At 36.1% G+C, this 26,049-nt stretch overlaps 1 protein-coding gene and 1 pseudogene across 3 annotated transcripts in view; both read right to left on the bottom strand.

Moving 5' to 3' along the window:
• Window positions 1–26,049, bottom strand: part of DECR1 (2,4-dienoyl-CoA reductase 1) — a 47,626-nt gene that overhangs the window by 18,004 nt on the left and 3,573 nt on the right. For 2 of the 3 annotated variants that reach the window (XM_072603610.1, XM_072603611.1), the window contains exons 2-5: window positions 18,334–18,536; window positions 17,080–17,137; window positions 16,606–16,692; window positions 10,836–10,983 (exon numbers count right to left, since the gene is read on the bottom strand). In XM_072603610.1, the coding sequence (XP_072459711.1) occupies window positions 10,836–10,983; window positions 16,606–16,692; window positions 17,080–17,137; window positions 18,334–18,536 (496 nt within the window). Of the gene's footprint in view, window positions 1–10,835; window positions 10,984–16,605; window positions 16,693–17,079; window positions 17,138–18,333; window positions 18,537–20,557; window positions 20,694–26,049 lie in introns of all 3 variants that reach the window. The other variant, XM_072603612.1, reaches the window with a different exon arrangement.
• On the bottom strand, window positions 14,631–15,701 carry LOC140500744 (bis(5'-adenosyl)-triphosphatase ENPP4-like; annotated as a pseudogene).

The raw sequence follows: 26,049 nt of genomic DNA on the forward strand, positions 1-26,049 counted from the left end.
TGGAAATGAATGTCAAAATCTAAAAATAAATAAATAAAACAATAAAAAAAATTGCCATCAGAAAAGTACCCATCCTGCAGCAAAACATATAAACCAATATATGGGTCTAATGGGAAAAAACTACAATGAATGTTTTTTTTGCAAGTCCATTAAGGAGAAGAGTCCAAGTGGTATACTTTGGCCAAGATACCAAGAAGCTTAGCCAGACAACAACCTTATGAATTAATAGGAGAGAAGGCTAATTGCTAATGTACTCTTTCAGAATCCTTTTTCCCCATTATGGCATGGCACACAACCTGATTCATTAGTTTGGGCTTTGGGATCTACTCAACAATAACCTTGTTATTGCTGCCATCTCTGTCATGGCATCCTGCCCCTATCCTCATCCCAGCATTCTGTGGCAACAAAGGGCAGAACTCAACTATGCCCACCTACTTCCAGAGGAGGGAAAGGTATAACAAGGCAGATTACTACAATGTTGCAACACTTAGCCAGAGAACTAGAAATTAGAGGGGCAGGGTACCAACATGTGGAGGGGGCTACATCAATCCAGAATTAAAAGGGACTGCATCCAGCTAGGCCAAAACAGACTTTGTAAGGTTACTTGGGGCAAGGAATGAGGCTGATGTTAAGTAAATTCCACAATGTAGGAGGGGTCTGAAACACCCTGGAGGTTTAAACCCTGTTGCATCTTCCATAAAACAGGAGTTGGAAAATGAGCAATAAACAAATATAAAAGAAAGAAAAATCTGAAATTGCCAAAGATTTTAAAGGCAAGAAAATTAAGTTAAGAATTTAAAACACAAGCAAATAAAGAAAAATATTTAAAAAGGAACAAAGATTGTTATAGAGATATCTAAACAAGTACAAACAACTCTAAATATTTCAAGACAAAGGAAATTGAACCAACACTCATTTAGGACTCTGTATTCCCAAGAGAACATAGAAATATAGCAGGATGTTCCAACATGATTCAAGAGAAAAACAAGAATTTTGAAAGATTTTGGCTTGTACAGAGATAATTAGAAGAACAGAAGAACCTGAATCTGCTTTGGCAGATAGGGATAGAGTTCTTGAACAAATGATAAGAGGTTCATGGGAAGAAAAATGGACAATTTTGATTATATAAAATTTAAATTTGTATACAAGTAAAATTAATTCAGTTAAAATTAAAAGAAAAATCTAGAATTGGGGAGGGGTGGATCCTTGCAATTCTTGATTAAGGATCTAATTTCTAAGACATTTGGGGACCTCAATCAAATTTATAAGAATAAGAATCATTCCCCAAATGATAAATGTTCCAAGGATATGAATAGAACTATGAACTGGTTCAACCATACTGGAAAACAATCTGGAACTATGCCTAAAATCCTTTTAAACTGTGAATACCCTGTAATCCAGTGATACTACTACTGGATACATACCCAAAGAGTTCAAAGAAAAAGGAAAAGGATCCATTTATAGCAGCACTTTTTGTGGTGGTAAAGAATTAAAGAAGGGTTGTCCAGAAATGGGGGAATGTCTGAACAACTTATGGACAATGAATGTAATAGGATGCTACTGTGCTATAAGAACTGATAAAAGAGTTGTCAGAGAAACCTGAGAAGACTTATATGAAATGATGAAAGTGAAGTGGGCAGAACCAGGGGCACAACTTATACAATAACAATATTGTAAATACAATCAACTTTGACAGACTTAGGAACTCTGATCAACACAATAACCAATCACAATTCCAGAAGACTCATGATGAAACATATTATCCATCTCCTGACAAAAAAGTGATGAGGCTCCATCCTCCACACCCAAGGGCTAGAGGTGATTACAAAAATTAAGCAATTACTACAAAAAAAATGCACAGGCAAAGGAGAAAGAATCCAACCATAGAAAATTATTATGGGAATAGAGAAGACCATGGTTCATCTTCAGACAAGGATATTGAAGCAAAGATACTCTCTTCTATCCCAAAGAGTAACATCAAATGGCAACCTGCCTAAAAAGAATTCATAGAAGAACTTGAAAAAGACTTTAAAAATCAAATGAGAGAGATGGAGGAAAAACTAAACAAAACCAAAAAAAAAAATAACCCAAGAAAAACAAGAAAATTATGAAAAGAAAGTCAATCAATTAGAAAAGAGATCCAGAATCTTAAGGAAGAAAATGACACCTTATAAATTAGAATCAGGCAAGGGGAAGTCAGCAAAGTTATAAGAGATCAAGAAATAATTCAAAAAATATGAAGAATGAAAAAAAAGAAGAGAAAGTTAAACATCTTATAAGAAAAACAACTGATCTGGAGCACAGATCAAGAAGAAAAAGATAAGAATAATGTGACTACCTGAAAGTTATGATCAAAAAAAGAATCTTGATACAATAATACAAGAACTAATTAAAGAAAATTGTCCTGAAGCATTAGAACAAGGGGGGAATCCACCAATTACCATCAAAAAGAGATGCTATGAAGAAAACCCACAGGAATATCTTAGTCAAATTTAGAAACTCCCAGCTGAAGGATAAAATATTAAAAGCAATAAGAAAAAATCAATTTAAATATGATAGTGCCACAATTTGAATCACACAAGACCTAGCAGTAGAGACACTAAAGGACCATAGATCTTGAAACACTGTATATCAAAGAGCAAAAGAACAGAAGCTCCAGCCAAAAATATCATATCCACCAAAGTTAAGCAAAATCCTGAATGAAAAAAAATGAACATTTGATCAACTGTTAGACTTTCAATCTTTGTTTAAAAAGATAAAATAAAATAAACACCTGAACTTAATAGAAGATTTGACAAGATCTGAAGCCAAGACAAACATAAGGTACATACTAATGGCTGATTAAAAGGGATTCAATAAGGACAGACCACTTATTCTTTATATATATAAAACGTATACATGTCTAAGATTGTCATTAGTAACTGGGCAGTTCGTAGAAAAGATTAGAGTAGATCTGAGTATAATATGACTTCAAAAAGTAAAACCATTTAGAAACAGCTAAAAAGAGTAACTATTTTAAGCAAATGAGGTGCAAGAGGAAGAATAGGTAGAGGAATTAGATGGGAGAGGAAGGCTGGTAGTTCTGGTAACCTACTTTCATCAGGAATGGATTCAAGAGGTAACAATACACAGAAGAGTCCAAATGTCTTCTAAATTAAGAAGAAATAAAATGGTAAAGGGATAGGGAAGGAGGAGAGGACAAGAGAGGGATCTCTAGAGAGGAAGGTAAGGAAATATGCTAAAGTGGGGTATAGAAGTATGCTTAAATCAGTGGGAATGGGAGGATAAGGGAGGGATCCCTAGAGGGGAGGGTGGGGGAACAGGTTACAGGGGGCTACAAGAGGGCATTTAGATTTACGGGAATGGAAGGATAGGGGAAGAATCCTTAGAATAGACTAGGCTAAGTAATAGGAGGGCAAGGTAGCGGGTAGAAGTAAAGCAGTGGAGTCTGGAGGGATAGAAAACAGATATTCACAAACATAAAAACAATGATCAATTTGTTAGGGAAAGTATATGTCAGTATATGTAAGTATATATGTATATGGGCATGTATATGTCTATATTTATACAGTAACGTATCCACACTTAATTGTATCCTTGGTGGGGGCAAAAAAAAGAACAAAGTAAGAAGTGCACAGCAGAGAACAAAAGAAAACTTACAATAAAGCAAAGAAAAAGACAGCTCTCATCATGTGTTGTATTTATTATACAAGCTTTCTTGAAATTAAAATGTATCATCACATATTTTGAATTCTGTCTTATGTCCTGCTATGCACATGACATGCTTTTTTTCTTTTCTTACTTTTATTTCAATTCCAGTATTTAAGTTTATGATATATGTGTTTTTCTTTTCTCTATTCTGTATTTGCGTTCTAGCGTTTGAGTCTAAAATAATTTTTTTAAGTTAAAAAAAGGAAAAGGAAAAAGAAAAGGAAAGAAAAAGAGTACAATTTAATGTTTGTGTGGATATTTTTCTTTTCCAAATATGGCCAAGGTAGGAATTTGTTTTGCTTGAACTTATGTGTTTGATTTAGGGTTTTGTTCTCTTTTTCTGAAAGGGGGTAGTTGTGGAGAGAGGTAAGAGAGAGAATTAGAACCAGAAAATAAAATTGAACTTTCAAAATAAAAATAAATGATTTTTTAAATATTATGTGATAAAGTTGCATTCCCTGATTGCCTTGTGAGAATATGTCTCCATCAATCAGTTACAGGCTTTAGAATGTTAAAAAAAAAAAAAAAAAGTCCTTGATTAAATACCATAATGTTGAATAGGAAGAGCACCTGGACTTATTAAAGAAACTTCAGAACACTCTATGGGCCATGTACAAAACCTGAATTCCTTGAAAACCCAAGACTAGAAAATAAGTGGAGAGCAATGACCTTTCCACCTAATCCACTTGAGAGGAAAGACTGTCTTGATTTTCTGTGTATCCTCAGTAATATGAACAGAGAAAGATCTTAATACATGCTTTATCATTCCCTTTCATTAATTCATAATGAAGTAAGTAGAACCAGGGAAATAGCATACACTACAACAATGTAAATAAAAAGAATAAGAATAGTGAAACAGAACACTGTCTAATAATAATGATCAAGTTTAGCCTTGGAGAAGAATTGAGAAAAGGTACTTTCTTCCCTAGTCTGCAGAGATAAGGAACTACAAGTATGGAATTGTGCATATACTGTCAAACATAGCAGACAAGTGAGTCAGGTTTTTTGATTTTTTTTCTGAGCCATTTTTTCTTTCTTTTAAAATTTATGCTACAAGAAATGACTTGATGGTGTTGGTTAGAGAGGAAAGAATATATTCAGAAGTGACACACTCTGAAAACAAAGAGCATCATTAAAAATAGATACAAGGCTTTCCCCTTGTAAGAACATCTCAATCAATCTATCATTCATAGGCTTTACACCAAGAATTAATAAAGTTTATCTGGAGAGTTGCATTTCTTTTAATAATAGGTAAATATGCAATTATAACAATAATTGCTTTTGGTATCATTTTATTTAATTTTAGTTCTTGCTTCTCTTATTTGTTTTATTTTTATCTTTGATTGCTTTTCAGCTATAGTTTATGTTGACCGTTAGAAAGTAAAACTATTTAAAAATAAAAATAAAAAAAGAAATATAGGAAGGCATGAGATGATACATAATGAGAACAAAATACGTTTTATTTTTTAGTCTGATTGGTATATTTAAATGTTTATGATAAAATTTTCAAAGAAAGATTCATTTCTAAGTTGATACTAACAACTTATTTGCAAACACATGCTTTTTCAACAATGCAAAATTCTATCAGGTTGCAAAGCACCATCCTTCAAAATTATACTGAAAACAAACTGACCTCTTTTTAAATGGTAGAGTTTTTATATTTGAAACCAATTGCTGTACAAAAGGGTAAAAATAAGGAAAATACAGGTAGAATTAGTACTTCAGGGGAGAGAAAAGAGGCACTAAACCTCACAAAGTCAAGAGATCTGGGTTCTAGATTTAGCTCTGCTACTTGCTTTGTGACACACCAGGTAAGTTCAACTCTCAGGGCTTCAGTTCTGCCATTTGTAAAATGAGGAGTTGAATTGGAAAACTTCTAAACTCCCTTCCTGAGTTTAGGGTCATGAAAACTTTTCATTAGTTTGTGCTCCAACAGCTAAGAACATTATAACTATTGAAGTAGGTTTTCATTTGGAAGGAGCTGCTTTCAGTCTGGGCAACTTACACTTGATCTCCTTTTGTGTAAAATAAATTGTACAGGGTGGGAGAGAGGAGGGGAGGCACAAGATGGTGGAGAAAATTCCCCTCCAAACAACTTTAAGTAATGTCTCAAAATGAATTCTAGAGTGGCAGAAAACATGAAACAACAGGGTGAAACAAATTTCTAGCCTAAGACAGCTTAGAAGATTGGCAGGAAAGGTCTGTCACACCAGAGAGTGGAGCAAAGTCCAGCAGAGGAAATGCCTCAGCAAATCAGAAGCAAGCCTTGGAGGCAACTGAATCAGAAGCAGAGGTTTCTGGAGCTCCCAGCCCATAGATAATAAGGGGGACAGAGAGCTGATCAAAAGGAAATTACAGAGGTCCCTTTGCTGGCCCTGAGTGCAGGACTCTGTTGAATTACCCACATGCAGATAGAGGTTGCAGTCCTGGGGCACAAGTCTCAGGGCAAGAAGGAGTACTGGCACACTAGAGTTTATAGCCATAGGGGAGTGGGAACCCTGGTCACAGTTTGAGGGTGGAAAAAAGTGCTTGTGATCATTCACAGACCAAAACATAGGCCAAGAGAGTAGGAAACACACCTCTCTTTAGATCACACCACCTTGGAAGAACTGAAAACTTACAGACTTCCAAAATTAGCTCGAAAAACAGGTGTACAAAAAAACCTGAAGCTTAGACAGTGCCCCATCCACCCTGGGAGCAGAGACCAGTTTTAATATAAAGTTAACAGTCAGTACAAGCTGGAAAATGAGCCAACAACAACAACAAAAAAGAAGCTGACCATAGAAAAATACTATGGTGACAGGGAAAATCAAAACAAAATCTCAGAAGACAAACAGACAAAACTGCTACATCCAAAGCCTCAAAGAAAGAAATGTGTATTGGTCTAAGACCCAAAAAGAATTTCTGGAAGAGCACAAAAAATATTTTAAAAATCAAATAAAAGAGGTAAAGAAAAAAAAATTGGAGGGAAAAATGAGAGTGAAACAAAAAAGATCATAAAAAGTCAACAAAAAAGCAAAAAAAAGTCAACAGTCAAAAGAGGCACACACACGTATACACACACACACACACACACACACACACACACACACACACACACACACACACATACCACCTTAAAAAACAGAATAAGCCAAATGGTAAAAGAAGCATAAAAATCCAATGAAGAGAACTCCTTAAAAAGAAGAATTGTCTAAATGGAAAAAAATATACAAAAATTAACTGAAGAGAAGAACTTCTTAAAAAGCAGAATTGGCCACATGGAAAAAGAGGTACAAAATATGCACTGAAGAAAAAAACTCCTTAAAAAGTAGAACTGGCCAGATGGAAAAGGAGGTAAAAAAGCTAACTGAAAAAAATAATTCCTTAAAAATTAGAATTGGGCAAGTGGAAACTAATGATTCCATAACACAACAAGAAACAATAAAACAAAATCAAAAGAATGAAAAAAACAAAACATGTAAAATACCTCATTGAAAAAGCAAGAGACCTGGAAAACAGATTCAGGAGAAATTATTTAAGAATTATTGAACTACCTGGAAGCCAATATCAAAAAAAGAGACTAGATATCATTACTTCAAGAAATTACCAAGGAAAACTGCCCTGGTATTCTATTATCAAAAAGGAAAATAGAAACTAAAAGAATCATCAATCACCTCCTGAAAGAGCTCCTAAAATGAAAACTCAAATTCCAGAGCTCCCAGGTCAAGGAAAAAATAATGGAAACAGTCAAAAAGAAACAATTCAAATGTCATGAAGCAACAGCCAGGGTAACACAAGATTTAGCAGCTTCTACACTGAAGGATTGGAAGGCTTGGAATTGATATTCCAAAGTGCAAAGGAGCTAGGACTATAATCTAGAATCGTCTACCCCAGAAAACTGAGTATAATCCATCCGAGGAAAAACAAACATTTGATGAAATAGAGGACTTTCAAGCATTTCTGATGAAAAGACCAGAGAAGAATAGAAAAATCTGACATTCAAATACAAGACTCAAGAGAAACATAAAAAAAATAAAAAAGAAATCATGAAGGAATTCAATAAGGTTAAACTGCTGACTTTTCTACATGGAAAGATGATACTTGTAACTCCTAAAAACTTTATAATTATTAGGGCAGTTATAAGGAGTATACCTAGACAAGAGGGCATGGGTGTGAGTTGAATATGATGGGATGATAGCTAAGAAAATAAAATCAAGGGATGAGAAAGAGGAAAGCACTGAGAGAAGGGGAAAGGGAGAGATAGAATAGGGTAAATTATTTCACATGAAAGAGATTTTGCAGTAGGGGGAAAGATGGGGGATGGGAGGGAAGCCCCTAAACCTTACTGTCATCAGAACTGGGTTAAAGAGGAAATAATATATGCATTTACTTGGATGCAGAAATTTATCTCAACTTACAGGAAAGTAGAAGGGAAAGGGAATAAGACAAAGGGACAGGAAGGCTGACAGAAGGGAGAGTGAATTGGGGAAGGCAGTAGCCAAAAGTAAAACACTTTTGAGGATGAACCAGGTAAAAAGAGAGAGAGAAGGAAAAATGGGGGGGAAACATGACAGATGGAAATATACAATTAGCAATCATAACTATGAGAAAATGTTTACAGCAAATTTCTCTAATAAAGGCCTCATTTTTCAAATATAGAGAGAAATGAGTCAAATTTATAAAAATAAGGGCCATTACCCAATTGATAAATGGTCAAAGGATATGAAGAGGCAGCTTTCAGGCAAAGAAACCAAAGTTATCTATACTCATGAAAAAATGCTACAAAACACTATTGATTAGAGAAATGCAAATTAAAACAACTGTGAGCTATCACCTCACACCTGTCAGATTGGCTAATATGACAGAAAAAGAAAATGACAAATTTTGGAGGGGTTGTGGGAAAATTGAGACACTAATGCACTATTGGTGGAGTAGTGAACTGATTCAACCATTTTGTAGAGCAATTTGGAACTACATGAAAAGGGCTCCAGCAAAATACTAGGTTTATATCCCAAAGAGATAAAAAAAAAACAAAATGGAAACAGACCTAAAAGTACAAAAATATTTATAGCAGCTCTTTTTGTGGCAAAGAATTGGAAATTGAAGGGATGCCCATCAACTGGGGAATGGCTGAACAAATGATGATAGCACACTATTGTGCTCTAAGAAATCATGAGTGGGATGCTGTCAGAAAAAACTGAAAATACTTAGATGAACCAATGCACAGTGAAATGAGCAGAACCGAGAGACCACTGTACACAGAAACAACAATATTAAATGATGATCAACTGTGAATGACTTACTATCAGCAATATAATGATCCAAGATAATCCTGAATGACTTACGATGAAAAATGGTATCCATCTCCAGAAAAAGAACTGAATGCAGATCGAGGCATGTTTTTTTACTTTATTTTCCTTGAGGGGTTTTATTTGGTTTATGTTTTCTTTCACAAAGTAACTGAAATGGAAATGTTTTGTAAGACTGCACATGTATAACCTACATCAAACTGCTTGCTTTCTCAGGATGGTGGGGAATGGGGGAAGAGAATTTAGAATTCAAAATTTTAAAAAACTAAGGTTAGAAACTGCATCAGTTCATGGAATACTAATTAAGGTGATTAAGCCTAAAATGTGAGCACTTTCTAGCTTCTGAGAGAAAGGAGGAGTGCAAAGGAGAGTGATAGGAATTTTTTCTGATGGGAAAATCTTTACTACTGCCATGGCCCAAGCAACATGCAATCTCCCTTTCCTGTGCTACCAGATTTGTAATCATTTATGGCCATGATGACATGTTTACAAAAATATTTCTCTGTACTGAATACAAATGTGTAACTCCACCACAATAGAGCCAATGGAGCTTTTAGTGCCTATTGCAGACTTCTTCATGACGATAAAAAGATCCAAATTTGCTTTACGCGTTACGATGCTTTGCTTATAGCAACAAGAAGGGTAGCAAATGCATAATCTAATAAAAGTTTATAGTCTGAAAAAAAAAAGGTTAGCTTGAGAACCTCTCGGTAATCCCAGCTGCCTACCTCAGCCAGCATCAAAGCACACCTGTATTCCCAGGTTTCTAAATCTCTCACCAGCTGCGGTCATTCCCTGAGCACTGTTTCAGGTTCGCCATACTTAGTACTACTTCCTGTTCCTGGTAGGAAATAGAAAAAAGTCGCTAGGGCAAATAACTGTGACCTCAGAATCAGACTGGGTACTCTTCCAGACTTCATGGATTTCCAGATTGCTTCCTGAATTTACTTCCTCCATCTTTTTGTTCCTGTTCATCTTGTAGGACATTCTCACTTCCAGACCTCTGACCTGCTTCTGATCACAGAAAGCAATGTACTCCCTGCTTGTTCCCTTTAACTTCCTGGTTTCCAGACCTTGATCCACTTCACCTATTTAAAGACTCCTAGAGTTTTCACCACCGTGATGCTTGTCTGAGATCTGGGTTCTTTATCAGACTCTACCCCAAGTCCTGGACTCAGCCTCATTAACCCTGTATAACTGCTACATGTGATTCTAGCCAACACAAATAGTTTTTAAAATTTAGCTTGTCAGTGGAGGAGGGGGAAATGGGAGAGAAGTGAGAGAAATATTGTTTTTACTAATTTAAAAATTACTTTTTTCTAAAACTTTAAAAAAAACTTTTTTAAAACCTAAATCATGTCTAATGTATTTATACAAGTGACCTAGAATTTCAATTTAATTTAATAAAAATTAGGTGAGAAGAAAAAAATCAAACCCCACGCTAAAATATTTTGTGGGTTGTGAGTGCTATGGCCTGAGCAGGCTGAAGCACAACCAACAAGGAACTCTGGAGAACAGAGGGAAAGAGTGTCATCAAGGGACAAAGCGACGACAAGTGGATGGCCAAAGGCTTACAATGGTACCCTCATGATGTTGGGAGAAAAGGAAGACGGCCGCCTGCATGTTTGGTGGATTCCTTGTAGCAAATTTTTAAGGGAGCACAGATAAGAATCATGGATTGGGCATGAATGACTGGGTTGGGACCCATGTTCCTGAATTACAGAACTAATGAGATAGCAAATTCATTTGAGTAAACTGAGTATATACATCTTAAGAATTATGTTAATTACTCTAATTGGGTAGGTTAGCTTAGCAGTGAATGACTCAAAATACCTTTCTGTGCTTTAATTAGCTCCTTTCCAATTTCCAGAGTGACATAGGCAGTGCCATTCAGAACTATATCAGTTATAGTTTTCCATGCGTTTGGAGAGAGACGTTCAGAAGGAGAGATAAAATTCCCAGCTGCGTTGTTTACTATAACCTAGCATATCAAAATAAAAAAAAAGTTACAGACATTTGGGGGGAGGGTAGGTTTGTAGGTAAAATAGTTTCTTACAAGTGCTTTAATTTTTCATGTATTTTTCTACATGATTCAATCAACTTGAAGTTCATGATAAGAAACAATGCAGCTATGTTTTTTACTACAGACTTTTTAAAGTTTTTGAAATCGTGAAAACCTTTTTATTTTCCCCAAGACTGAATCATAATCCCTAGTTGAGTACTGGAGTGAAGCCTGCAAGTAAAGGAACAAACACCAATTGAGCATGTCCAAAATTTACTTCAAGGATCCTCAAGAGATGCTTCACGAATGTCTGGGTTTCCGTGAAAGGCCACTAGAAAACTATTGCCTGAGACCGCATTTTATATACTATTTTGTTTCATTTATCTTGATGAAAATCTCAGCTGGTAAAGGACTTTTCTCCTAACCTAGGGAAGCATTCGGCCCAGTTATCCACAGGGTCTGTGGGTTTCAGTTTATATCACTTAATTTCTGACATATCGAAGTATATTTACAAGAAAGATGGTGTAGGGGGGGGAAGGTGGAAGAGCCCATTCTTTTCATGACCCGAGCAAAGTGCCTCTCTCAGCCTCACAAAAGATCATGAATCATCTAACCTGGATAATATGCCTCTGGATAACTAGATAACTGTTATCCTCGTTTCATAATCCTATTAAATAAAAGACAATCAAGTTGTCCTGTTTCCAAATGAAATTGTTTTTGCTAAAAAGAGCATTCATTATTCAACATTTCAATCTCCTCTAGATACTTTATTTCATATTATGGATACTATATATTATTATAACAATTATTAATATTAGTATTAGCAGTAGTAATAATAATATATTTACTTCTCTCATCTATTCATCAAGTCAGTTTAATCACTTTGACGATACTACCTAATTACTAACCTGTTTCTTAGTACCTAGTTATGTTAAATTTTAATTAAACTAATTAAATTAAATTGGTCTAGGAATGATGCTTATCATTCCTAATACAGGGGATGCTGAGGCTAATAGATCACTTGAGCTCAGAAGTCCTGAGCTTCAGTAGGTTAAGTCAATTGATTTTCCACATAAATCTGATGTCATACCCTGACAAACTAGTGTCCTAATCCCATAACCACTTGGCATTGTCTGACTAATGCAGGTGACTGAGTGTTGCCTACAAAAGAATACAGGAAGCACTAGCTAGCTACCTTAGAAAGATAAGTAACTACTTTGAAGGAAGGCCCAGAAAGTATTCTTTAGTTCACTAGGACATGAAGAACATGCCTGAACCACTATGGCCTCCATGCAGTTCACCTCAGTTCAAAAACTGAGTAGGTCAAACCTCTCATGCAAATCAGGAGTGTGCCATTGCATTTCCAGCCTGAACAAGATAGGGAGATCCAGTCTCAAAAACAAATAGAGCATGGAATCAGATACAGTTCTTTTTCAGGGGGCTCACAATTCAATAAACATTTCCAAAACATGAATTAAACAATTCTAAGTGCCAGAGATACAAAGACAAAATGAAATCTTGACCTCAAGAAGCTTACATCCTATCAAGATGCCCATGATATCTACAAAAGTAAATAAAAAGTCCTTTGAGGAAGAAGAAAACATTAATAACTAAGAGAATCAAGGAAAGCTTCAAAGAGCAAGTGTCAGCTGAACTGAGTCTTGAAGGAAGATAAAGACTCAGAGGAAGAAAGTTAACTGTGGACATTTGTTCGAGGGAGATAAAGTATCTGACTTGGGTAACAATAGTACAGCTTGATTAGACTTTCAAGTAGATCATATGATGGGGAGTAATATGAAATAAGAATAGAAAGACAAGTTGCAGCTAGAGTTTAATGTAGACCTTCAGCTGAAGAGTTTATATTGAGAAAATTAAATTAATTTTTATATCATTTTTATTGATCCAATCTACAATTAATTGATCTTGTTCTGGTAACTGCCTAAGTTGTAGTTCTTTGTCTTTGAACTTAGTTCAGAAATTTTAATCACTGTTCTATTCCTGCTTCAAGGAAATCCATCATCTTAGGGATTTCAGGTAGAAACTAGGGCGTCTGGTATAGTATTTTTACACCACCAAATTATCCTTCAAGAATGTCTGCTTTGCTATTCAGAAAGGTCCGGTCCACTATCTCTAACCTTGCAGGTGAATTCAAACAATGAAAATTTCTTAGTTACAGGACACAAAGAAGGATCATTCCTAACCCCTAATTCCCAACTTCCAAACAATCATATTGTCCCCCACACCTTAGCGATGTAAGCAGTCATGTCTTCACTCCCATGATGATACCAGTCCTATAACCAATTATTATTTTTTCACCTACCCTGTTCTGTTCTTTGTTCTATGCTTATCAAAGGGAGCTGTGTCTTCAATTTGAAGTTTTTGGCTTAACTAAGGCATCCATTGACCCATTTTATTATTAGGTTCACATCTTGTTAATAAAAGGTTATATTGCTTGGAGAAAACTTGCCTCAGTCTACTTTTGTTGAATTTCATTCACGACAGTATTTTACCTTAAAGGCAAGAGGAAGTCACTAAAGTTTTTTGAGCAGTGGAGTGATATGATAAAACTTCTAGCTTGGGAAGATAATTTGCAGATATGTAGAGAACAAATTGGAGAAGCGATAGTCTAAGCAAGGAGATAAAAAGCAGATAATCCAGGGAAAACCCCAGAAAGACCTGAACTTGAATTGTGGCTAGATGGGTGGGAAAGAGAAGATGGATCTAAGAGATGCTATAAAGATAGACTTGATAAAATGGAGTAAATGATTGGTTATGAGGGATGACAGAAAGTGAAGAGTTAAGAAGGACTCAGGTCTATGAATGTGGATGATGAGATGACTGCAGTATGCTCAACAGAAACATCAGAAGGACAACCAAGTTTAGGAGAAAGGATTAGTTTTGTTTTGGGCATAATGAATTAAATGAGATGTTGATGAGACACTGAAGATGCTTGATAAAGAAATGAAGCTCAAAGGATAGATTAGGAATGCATATGTAAATTAAGGAGCTAACAAATTCAGCAAAAGGAAAAAAATGCAGAGAGAGAAAAAGGCTTGAACAGAGCCTGGGCATGCAAAAGTGGCAGAAATTGAATGAGAAGACTCAAAGGGCATATGATAGATGACTTCATTATTTGAAAGGCTATCATGCAAAAGAGAAACTAGATCTGGGGTTTTTTGGCTCCACAGAATCAGAAACAATGGATGGAAATTTAAAAGTTCAAGTTTGATCTCAATTAAAAACTTCCTAACAATTGATACAAAGCAGAAGTGAAATGGGCTGCCTTGAGAGGCATTCAGTTCCCCTTCCTTAGAAGCCTTGAAATAAAGGTTGGAGTCCATCTGATAATTTATTTGCTTTCTTCCAAAACAGAATGTTGTATTTCCTTTCTAGTATGTTTTCTATGATATGTCTTGTTTTAATACAGGTCAAAGAAGTTAACATTAGACGGGCACCACTCACTATTCCCATAGCTTCTGGGAGATTTGTGAACTGCTGCTTAGCTAATAAACATTAAGTATTATTAAAGGCTCCCCACTGTTTGGATGTGGTTCTAATGCCAGGATGATACATCGAACGATAAATATCTACAATGTTGATTATGTTGTGCTTGTAGCCTTTGTGAAAGGCAGGCCCATAGGCAGTCAGGAATGGATGCATGCTTGCCAAAGAATTATCATAACCAGGTCACATTTAAATGATTCATTAAGCACAATCATCCAGTCTTCACAGGCAACCAAAAAACTGGCTGAATTTGTCCACTGTGCTGGTAATGAATCTTTGTGGAATATCATTTTTAAGACAGTCTTTCATGCGAGGACTACAATGTTCTACCTTTTTAAAAACACAGGTTTGATTTTCTTTAGGCAGTTTTACAGCAACTGGATTTGTGTCTACTATAGTGTAGTTTAAGCATTCAAATGCAGGCATCCAATTTTATCAATTTATCCTTAGAACACTGGGTCATTCCAAGATCACTTGTAATGATCACATTAAGGCTTTCCCACAATCCCAACATCTCAAGTTAATGGACAAGGTGACCAAAGTGGTTATCTACTTCTTTCAATACAACAGTCACTTGCTCTTCATCTTTAGGTCCATATTTGTGTCCACTTGCAACTGGTTCTTCCCAATAAAGTGTTGCAAAGGTAACCAAAGGATCTGAAATGTTCAGCCATCTATTAATATTGCCTAATCACTCATCAAATGTTACTGATGGATCATAATTCATAAAATAGGAAGGAGTTGCATTATGGATAGCCACATCAGTACCAGGCCACATAGCAGCAGCACTCTGTTTTCCTCAAGCTCATTGGTTACCCAGATGGTTACCCAAATTGTTTCATTCCACCAAAAAGGATCTTTGCCTTTAAATTCTGAAAAAACTTTTCTGTGTGTCCACATCATACCCTGACTTAGCCACAATGTCATGATTTTCTTCATACAGGCCTGTCACTAATCTGTGGTGATTCAGAAAAGTTTTAGTAATAAAAATGTTCTTAACATGCTCCACCAAGATACCTTCTTTGATAAAATTACAAAGATGAGGAAATTCATATTTTCTTAGTAAGCCCTGAAGCTATCAAAGGATACCAAGAGTAACCTGGGCATCAAATTATACACTGAATTGCCACTGCAGCTAGCTGTATTCTAGAAAATAGAAATGTTAATAATAACTTCATTGTGGACATCATTCCAAAGCATAATAGCCAACCTTCCCACGCCACTGCCTGAACATAGTTTTATGAGAGCACAGCTGAATGAATACAGCACTGGACATACAGTTAAGAAGGACAACTATGTGGCACAAGTAGATAGAGTGACAGGCCTGGAATCACAAAGGCTGGGTCCAAATCCAACCTCAGAAACTTGCTAGCTGTGTGACTCTGGGCAAGTACCCAGCACATAACGAGCACTTCATGAATGTTAGTTATGATTATTTTTATTTGAATCCTGCTTTAGATGCTCATTAAGTATATGATTACAGACCTATCTTTCTGAGCCTCAATGTCTCATTTGTAAAATGGGGAAAATAAAAGCATCCACCTGCAGGGCCACTGTAAAGATGACATGTGACAATTTATGGAAAGAGCTTCACAAATGTTAAAGTGCTACATACATTTCACCTATTATTATAGACAGAATGGCACAGTGTGTAGAGGCAGCCTCAGAGTCAGGAAGACTTAGGTTCAAAATCTATCTTTGACACAGAATGGCTGCGCTAGACATTCTCATTGTCCCAGACAAACTTCTAAAATTATAAATTACAAAGCAGGTACAAATCTGCCTCAGTAAAGGGATTTGCTTCTTTGGTAGTCCCTTATACCAGTAAAATTATGGTTAGGTCCAAAAAAGAAATAATTATAACAAACAATCAGTAAATGTTGAACTCAGATGATTAAATACAGGGATGGTTTCAGGTCATCATGATAAAGATTAAAACAGCCTCCCACTTCATCACTCTTCATTTCACATCTGGCCCCTAGAAATAAAGTTTTTAGAGCTTCAGAAAGTCAATTTTATATTACAAAGTGACTTTGTGAAGCATCCTCACCATCTAATGCACTAAAAGTCTTGTGATATTCCTACTTTTGTACTTACGTCAGGAAGTCCTGCTACTTTGATTAATTCCGAGACAGCATTTTTAACCTTCTCAGGATCCCTCACATCACACTGGACTGCATGCACCTGAAAAATCACAACAGGAAAGAAAATTGAAAGCTTCTCAGTTTTATAAGATGATAACATGACACTATCCTAAACTAGTAAGGGAAAAGGAGAGTGGTACAGCAAACAGAGGCCAATCTCTCTGGAAAGGGCTATGTTCAAGTCCTGCCTTTTACCCACTGCCTATGCATCTTTGGACAAGGCACTTAACTTCTCTAAGGTGGCCCTAAGCAACCTTCTAAGGGTATAATTTCATGTACAGTACCTAGTGTTCCCTATACTGAATAAATCATAAAACTGGATCAAAAACCAAACAGTAAGGCTTAAAATATTACTTAAAATAAATAAGAGTTCTGTTATTTGATTTTATATAAAAACAAAACATGAGTAAACTTCTCTGAAAAATACCTTATTTCCTGTTTGAGAAGAAATTTCTTCTGCAGTAGCTTTCAAAACATCAATATTCCTAGAAACAAAGCAGTAATATTCTGCATGAGTCCTAAACAGTTTTTTATATTACAAAGCTTTCTTTTCTTTTGGATAACATTCTTTGCATTTTTTCTAAAATTTCAGACTATCAGGATGGGGGACAAGCATAAAGAAAACACTATGACTGTACTGAAACAACTTAATTTGCCTGATTCACTAGAAATGTCAAATTTTGAGTTAAAAGGCCTTTTGTGCTTTTTTTGGTCTATAAGTGCTAATGTGTCGAATATTTTCATTTTTAACCAGTTGTTGTTAAGGCATGTTATAGCTAGGTACATATTAAGTTACTTAAGATCATTTGTTTGTACCTCTCTCATTCTCAAGATGAACCCTAATGAGAAACAATAATAAGCCACAGCAGCAGGCTTTGGATCAAAGTTTATAGGCCTAATGCAGAGAAAACTAACCAATTCACAGCCTCAGGGCTATAGGGAAAGCTACTGAATCTTAATGGCCCTCAAGGGTGACATAAGATTTTATATATACATAATTTTTGGACCCAAAGACGATTTAACCTATCTGAAAAGCTGAGCTCCAACATCTTTCTGTGCACTAAAACCCTCCTCAAATCTTAAAACACTAAATAATTGCATTATAATTGTTATTTTACTCATGAGATGTCAGTAGCAAATAAATACATATGCGCTTGTATGCATTTTCTCTTCATTATTATTACTACCACGCCAACATCTATCAAGATAAATATTACTACAATAGCTGTCAATCTCACTGAAAATGGTGGTATAATCTACGTTATCCCGGGTAGAAGATTAATTATCTCCTTGAGGAGAATTAATTACTGCCACTGAAAGCAGGGTAGTCAATTCAAACAACTTTGTTATTTCATTTGAGCTATTTTTTTTCCACCCTTGCCATTAAATAGAATGTGGGCTGGGTTGCTGTTGAGGAAAGCTCTTTGCCAACCCCAAAACTCTATATAAATTTGAGTTATTACATATCCCAAATTCTACACACATCATCCTCTCCTTCCTGTCAAATAACCCACAATTTTCCTTTAAAGTGATTTTATGCAAATAATCAACTATATTCTAAATTTTAAAGGAATCAGGCAAGATTTAAAACATTACTTAACCTCTCATCCATTAATATTGTGTTGATATTACAATAATCAGAGAAAGAAAATTAAAGAAGGTTTTTGCACAAGTCATTTACCGGCTTGCTATCACACAGGTTGCACCCAGACTGGAGAAAACAGAGGTCATTCCTTTCCCAATACCAGTACCTCCACCTGTGATGAAAGCCACTTTTCCTTGAAAACTATTAGGTGGTAACATCACTTTTTTAAGAGGTTGAAAGAATTTAGCTCGTTCTGCATCAGTGCTTTTGTATAATTCTTTTGTTCCACAACTGAAAAGCTTAAAGAGAAAAAAACAACAAAGATGAATGAATGATTAAATGACAAATCATGTCTATAAAGAGAACTGCATAGATGCACAAAATTATAAATTACTTTTAAAATTAAAGGTAACTGCTAGCAAAAGTTTTATGAACACAAATTTCATTCTAAATATCTCTTATATTTGTAGTAATTTGGTAAAATGCTACTTATTTCTAATTTTGTATGATTCAATAAAATTATGGAATGGAAATATTACTTTTTCTTATAACAATTTTGCATTAAAACTGGTTTGAATAACTTGGGAATCAGACAGTCTAGACTAAGTCACAGGATGACAAATAGTAACTAGGATTTAAATAGCACTTTAAAGTCTGTAGAATGCTTTTACTTTATCTCATTTGATCCTCACAACTACTCTCAATATCCTCATTTTATAGATGAGGAAACTGTGACACAAAGTGTGTTAAGTGACTTGCCTAGGATCATACACCTACTAAGTGTCTGGGGCAAGATTTGAACTCATCTTCCTTACTCTAAGTCTAGCATTCTATCCACTATACTTCTCTGGGTCTCAGTTTGTTCTTCTAGGTAAAATATAGAGGGTAGAGTAGACTAGATAATCTCTAAATTACTTTCTAACTCTAAAGTCTACAATTCTATGATAATCTTATGACTAGAATTCTATAATCTCTAAGTTTCCAGCTCTAAAATTATATAACTTAACAACTCACCCCTCTCTTCATTTGTTATTCAGTCATTTCAAATGTGTCTGACTCTCTGTGACCCCATTTGGGGCTTTCTTGACAAAGATACTAGAGTGGCTTGCCATTTCCTTTTCCAGCTCATTTTACAAATGAGGAAACTGAGGCAAAACAGAATTAGGCAACTTGCTCAGGGTTACACATTGAAGAAGTGTCTGAGGTCAGATTTGAACTGAAGAAGATAAGTCTTCCTGACCCCAGGCCTAGTGCTCCACCCACTGTGACACCTACCTGCCTCTTTCTTCATTATAGTGAAATAAGCAAAAGTAGGTAATTAGTAATATCAATGTAGATTATAAATTTTCAAACAGATATTTAATATAAACAAATCTGTATATCCCTACTTGATCCTCCAGCTAATAAATTCATAATATATAACACTTTTCTATTATGTTCAAAATAAGAAAAGTCCAGAAAGCTTTAACTAGAAAAAGGAATTGTATTGTATGTGATAACACAAGATCCTTATAATTTCCAGTAGGCTGTAATTAGCTAGAGTTGTATTTCAGAGCACACCAAAGTTTCTTTTATGGGTCATGATTTAATAAATTTGCATTTCTCTCAATCTCATGAGACATCCAGTAGAGTAGTCCTCCAGCTTCTCTTCTGCATAGACTATGAATGCCCCATCCATCAGAAATGTTGTGGATCCCCTACTTCAGTCCTGTGAAAGAGCCCAGATCACTGAGGATACTGGGAGTATCCTCAACAGGAATAGGGATAGTAGGAGAACCTAAAGAGAGCTATGAAAACCTAAAGAGAAGAAAGTATCAAGGAGAAGAGGGTGAAAGACAGCACCAAATGCTGAAGAGGTGTCATAGAATGAGGACTGATTTTAAAAAAAAAAAGGCCATTAGATTCAGTAATTAACAAAACATTGGCGTTGTAAGGACTGGTGATCCTGAGACCTCCAAAACAGTCTCCCCTTAAGGAAGACTGTAGTTTATACAATCTAGGTATGGAAAAATGACAGTTATATTTTTAAGGTTAATATTGTTGTGTGTCCAAAAATAGTATCTTGCCAACCACCAGTTTGCCTTTTCCTCCCTGTACCTGTGCACCTCAAAACCCAGCCCTCCCACATGCCCTGAACTTTTATATACAAATCAGCCAGCTCCAGAGAGACACCAAAATCAGGAAGGATACTTTGGAGAATACTTCCCTTCCAGGAGCATGACATTCCCAAGGGAACAAGTCTTCTCAGCTGAATGGTTCTGTGCTTCTGTGTCCCCCAATGTAGTGCTGCCTTTACATGAGTTTTATTCTCTTAGCCTACCTGTCTGAGTTGTGTTTTAGGTCTCCTCTTTCTCTCCCTCTCCCTCTTCTCTACCACCTGCCAATTGAACAGCTCTCAATTGTAGTGAGAGGAAAGGAAGTGGAGGCACCCAATGCAGACAGCCTTCTCATTGAGTCTAGTCATGAAAAAAAAGAGAAATGTAGTTATAAGAGATCAAGTGTGTAGTTTTTAAGGAAAGGAAACAGTCAACAAGGAGAGAGAAATTCAAGATAAGTGAAAGTGGGGATGATAGAGGGATCAGTCTGGTTGGAAGGCTGTTATCCTTCATTCTCAAAGAGCACCAAAATGACATCATTATGTCAGAGTCAAGTTACAATGTATCTGACTGTGGCTGATCAGACCAATATGATTTTGGAATGCTCTACCACAGGTTGGACACAAATAGTCCATGTGAACATTTGGGGGGATTTTCTAAATTTGTGCATCTTGGGTTTCTTTTGAGCCACTTCAACTGTCACAGAGCATAGCACCTTCTCTGATGAGTGCATTCTGCGTTAGGCAGTCCTGTGCTAGCATCTCCCACGTCACACAACCAGTTCCAAAGTTCTTAAGAGAGACCTGGAGAGTGTAACGAAAAAGTACAAGTTTATAATTCTGGGTGACTTTAATGCTAGGCTAGACTCAGACTATCAGACATGGCAGAGAGTCCTTAGGAAGAAAGGAGTTGGAAACAGCAACAGCCATGGCCATTTACTGCTGAAGACTTGTACATCTCATGACCTTCTTATCACCAACACTGTCTTCCATTTACCTAAATGCAATAAAACTCCATGGATGCACCCTCAAAGCAAACGTTGGCATTTAATAGATGATATGATTGTAAGGACACAGATAGGATGTAAGAGTAACTAAGGCAACGTGCGGTGCAGAATACTGAACTGATCATAACCTTATCCTCTCCAAGCTCAATATCTGCATTTAACAAAAGCAGCCCCAAGGCAAAATGACTACCAGAAGAATCAGTCAACAGATTAGAGAACTTCTATGAACAGAAACAGTTTGTTGCTAACTTGCAGGGAAAGTTGAGTTGACACACAGTTGGCAACAGTGGAGCAGGAAAGAAGTGGGAAGCTTTCAGAGATCTGGTATGCAACACCAGCGATGTTTGCTCATCTGGGTCAGAGCACTCACAAACATCAAGACTGGTTTGATAGAAATGATGGAGAAATTTAGAGGCTGTTAAATGAAAAAATGAGAACTCCATAGGAACAATCTAGTAGGGAAAAAAAGGATAGAATGATATCACGAGTAGAGGAAGAACAATTTGCCTTGCATGGACAGTGGAGGGTAAAAGAAAGGAGGGAGAATTGGAATCAAAGCTAGGGATATGGTTCTCACCAAAAAATATTTTCTGGGTAGATCCATATGCATACTTAAAAAAAAATGGGGGTGCTAAAACTAGGGACTGAGTACTTGAGTACTTCGTTTTTATCATAGTATTTAGTTATTTACATATTTAGTTCCTTTACAAAGAGTAACGTTAAATTTTCTATTAATGCTCTTTGCTAGCTTTTTAAGACAGGAAGAAAAAGGGGAAAAGCAGGCTTTTTTAAAAGTGATGATTCTATGGCAAGAGAATCAATTTGATAAATTCCCAATACACTTGATAAGATTATAAAACATGCATGAGATTTTGTTTACAGGAGGTTTTTCCAGTTCTCCCTCCCTACTCCAGTGCCTACTTTTTCATCTTCTCTGCATATACCTTGTTCAGCTAGGTCCTGATTAGTGCAAACAATGAATCTAGTCAAGTGGACTGCACTTAGAAGTTATAATTATATAAACTACGGTAACTGTCAGACCAAAGGAAATATGCAACAAGAAACTGAGTAATAATAATACCAATTCACGGTATTCAATATTTGCAATAACAGGGACCTATCTGTATGTACATAGATATTTAATAGTGTTTATTCCATTATAATTGAAGGCAAGAGCTATGTTCTAGTCTTTGTTTTGTTTCCTTAGTCCTCTACACAAGACTTAGTATACAGCAAGTTCTTAATTTATGTTTGTAGACTGACTTTGGGCTTGCCCAAAGGCACCTAGCTAAGAGGACATGAGGAGATCCTGAGATCCCATCAGAGGTCCCACTGCCAAGTGGCATTCATGACAAAGTCCACAGAGGTGCTAGCAGTAGCAACAGAAGTTGGAACATAACCCAGAAGCAATCTGGAGATGGACATGCCCAAGTAGTGATTTGGTGGGCAATGCAACATCTGGAAAGACAGGATAGCAGATGATTGGCTGCAGCTGAGTTCAACAAGGAGCCAGTACAGCATCTAGCATCCTTCCCTCCTTGGGACCTGAGTAGAAGGGGAGAAGAGTACCAGCAGGAGCAGCATGGCATGGCCGAACAGCTGACTCAACCAGCAGAACACTATACCCTAAAAAAAACTTCATGGGGAATCAATAAAAGGAGAGAAGGACTTCTTGAGCCAGAGTTGGAAGGTAGCCCTTGGCCATATGTTTTCTACACATATACCTCATCACTTTTTTATACTTTTATTATTATATGTATTGTACTTATATTTCATTTATATATTTATATTGTATATACAATATGTAATATAGAAATATGTATTTTTATATATACATATTATATTTATTATACTTTAAATATGAGTTCACATTCTCCAGGGATGTTGTGTGTCCCAAGAGGTGAGTGTGTCCCTTGTTTGGGGGGAATGGTTTGTACCAACAGTTCCAGCTATGCCTTTTCAGTAAATTCTTCTAAAAGCTAATTGGGACCATACTGGTGGGGGCCTAGAGATAAAAAAAAATCTCACTGTACCTTCAAGGTTATATAATAGAACTTGGAAAGAGTAGCAATCAGCTGCTCTGTGACTGTGAATGACTAATTGGGTAGTAACTCCAGAGGGGGTGATATACTACAGTGTAATTGGTTTTACGGCATCATTAGCCTGCATTACAGGAGAGAAAACTGAAATTTAAAAAATATTAAGTAATTCAGCCATGGTCACACACAGCTAGTAAGTGCCAAAAGCAGAATTTCAACCCAGGTCCTTCCTGACTCCATAGTCAACACCTGTTCCACTCTACTATGCTGTCTCCTCTAAAGTTTTTCTCCTTAGGGTTTAAGAAAAAGATAAAATGTTTCTGTCAGAACTGAATAAATAAATAAATGCAAAAGATGTCAATTTATTATTATAGTTCTGCTCCAAGGAATATTTAGTCTTTTGGGCCAATTTCAATTTTTATTGAAATCTTTTTTAATCAGTTTTGTTTCCAATATACCCCTTTTCCTCCCTCCCCTACCCAGCAAATCATTTCTTATAACAGAATAAAAAAGGAACTTTTAAAAAAGGTCAGCAAAACTAACCAATATATAACTCAGTGTGATAGCATATGCAATATCCCACATATATGGTTCTTCAGGTTTTGTACAATATCAATCCTGGAAAGAATGTGGTATATTCCCCAATTGATAAATGGTCAAAGGAAGTAAACAAGCAGTTTTCAGAGGAAGAAATTAAAGCTAACTATAGTCATATGAAAAAATGCTCTAAATCACTAGTGTTTAGAGAATTGTGCTTGTCCTTTGTTGCCAAAGAAGACCACACTATTACCTTCCAGCACTGTTTAGAGAAATACAAATTAGAACAACTCTGAGGTACCATATCACACCTATTAGACTGGCTCACATAACAAAACAGGAAAATTATAAATGCTGGAGATGTGGGAAAATTAGAACACAAATGCATTGTTCGTGTTGTGAATTGATCTAACCCTTCTGGAGAGCAATTTGGAACTATGCCCAATGGGCTATAAAACTGTGCATACCCTTTGACCTAGTTATACCTCTTCTAGGCCTGTATCTCAAAGAGTCATAAAAATGGGAAAAGGGCCTACATGTACAAAAATATTTATAGTAGCTCTTTTTGTGGTGGCAAGGAATTGGAAATTGAAGGCATGTTCATCAATTGGGGAATGGTTGAATAAGTTGAATGTATTGTTCCATAAGAAATGATGAGCAGGTAGATTTCAGAAAAACCTGGAAAGACTGGAATGAACTGATGCTGAGTGAAGTGAGGTGAACCAGGAAAAAAAACGTACACAGTAACAGCAACATCGATGTTGATTCGATGACCAACTTTGACAGATTTAGCTCTTCTCAGCAATGCAACAATCTAAGACAATTCCAAAAGATTCATGATGGAAAATGGTATCTACATCTGGGGAAATAACCGTGGAGTATAAATGAAGATCAAAACATATACTATTTTTCCTTTTTTTTATTTCTTATGGTTTTTCCCTTTGGTTCTAATTCTTCTTTACATGACTTAATGTGGAAATATGTTTAATATGATTGTACATGTATAGCCTGTATCAGATTGCACACTGTCTGGTGGAGAGGGAAGGGGAAGAAAGGATAGAAAATTAAAAACTCAAAATCTTATAAAAGTGAATGTTGAAAACTAAAAATAAATATCCTTTTCAAAAAAGAATGTAATGCAACAGAATAAACACTGGTATGAGAGTTGGAATAGAGAAGGAAATGGCAAACCACTCCAGTATCTTTGCCAAGAAAACCCCAAATGGAGTCAAGAAGAGTTTATACAACTAGAATGATTAAACAACAACAAAGTTGGAAAATATGAATTCAAATCTTGAATCTGACATTACTAACTGGGAGACCCTTGTGAAAAATCACTGTCAATCTCTGCGAGATGACAAGGATTGGGAGGATGTCCTTGCTGAGCCTAATTGCAGTTGGGCTAAATTAATCATCTGTTAAGCATCTCTCCAGATGCTGTATTGCCTTGGATGCACACATCTCCAGGTTGCTGCTGGGTCATCTTCTAAATGCTGCAGCTACTACTACTACCTGTGGGGGACTTTGCTACCACCTCCAATTGCCAGTAAGACCTGTGATGAGACCTTAGGTTTTCCTGAACTCATAGTTTCCTGGTTAGGCTTCTCCTAACCTTTACAATGGGGCCTACTGAGTAGATTCTATTCCAACAGGACTATTGTAAGGGAAGTACTATATAAACATGAGTTATTATGATTACTTTAGTGAAGATGGTGGAAGTCCAGTTGTCATACTTTTATTCATTAGCTATTGGGTCTTAAAATAAAAGCAAACAAACCATTTTTCCTCAAGTTGGAACCCATCATTATTTTTTCCCATAAAGAAGTACTTTTATATCCCATCCCCTGCTCCCAACCCAGCAAATAGGAGCTCCTTGATACCTTAAAAACTAAGCTGAGAACTCGATAAAATTTGGGACATGAATTTGCCAATGTGTAATGCAAAAGTATAAGTGGACCATTACTTCTTTTAGTTTTCTGCTGACAAAGAAATTTATCTATCTCTCCCATTTTTGCCTAGATATAATAAGCTAAGCAACCCACAATAAATTACTTCTACAGAAATGGCAATTTTGCTTAAAGACTGAAACCTGCCTCCCCAGAACTATGACATTAAGATGACGAATCAGCAAGTT

The sequence above is a fragment of the Notamacropus eugenii genome, chromosome 4, assembly GCF_028372415.1.
Source record: "Notamacropus eugenii isolate mMacEug1 chromosome 4, mMacEug1.pri_v2, whole genome shotgun sequence".
NCBI lineage: Eukaryota > Metazoa > Chordata > Mammalia > Diprotodontia > Macropodidae > Notamacropus > Notamacropus eugenii.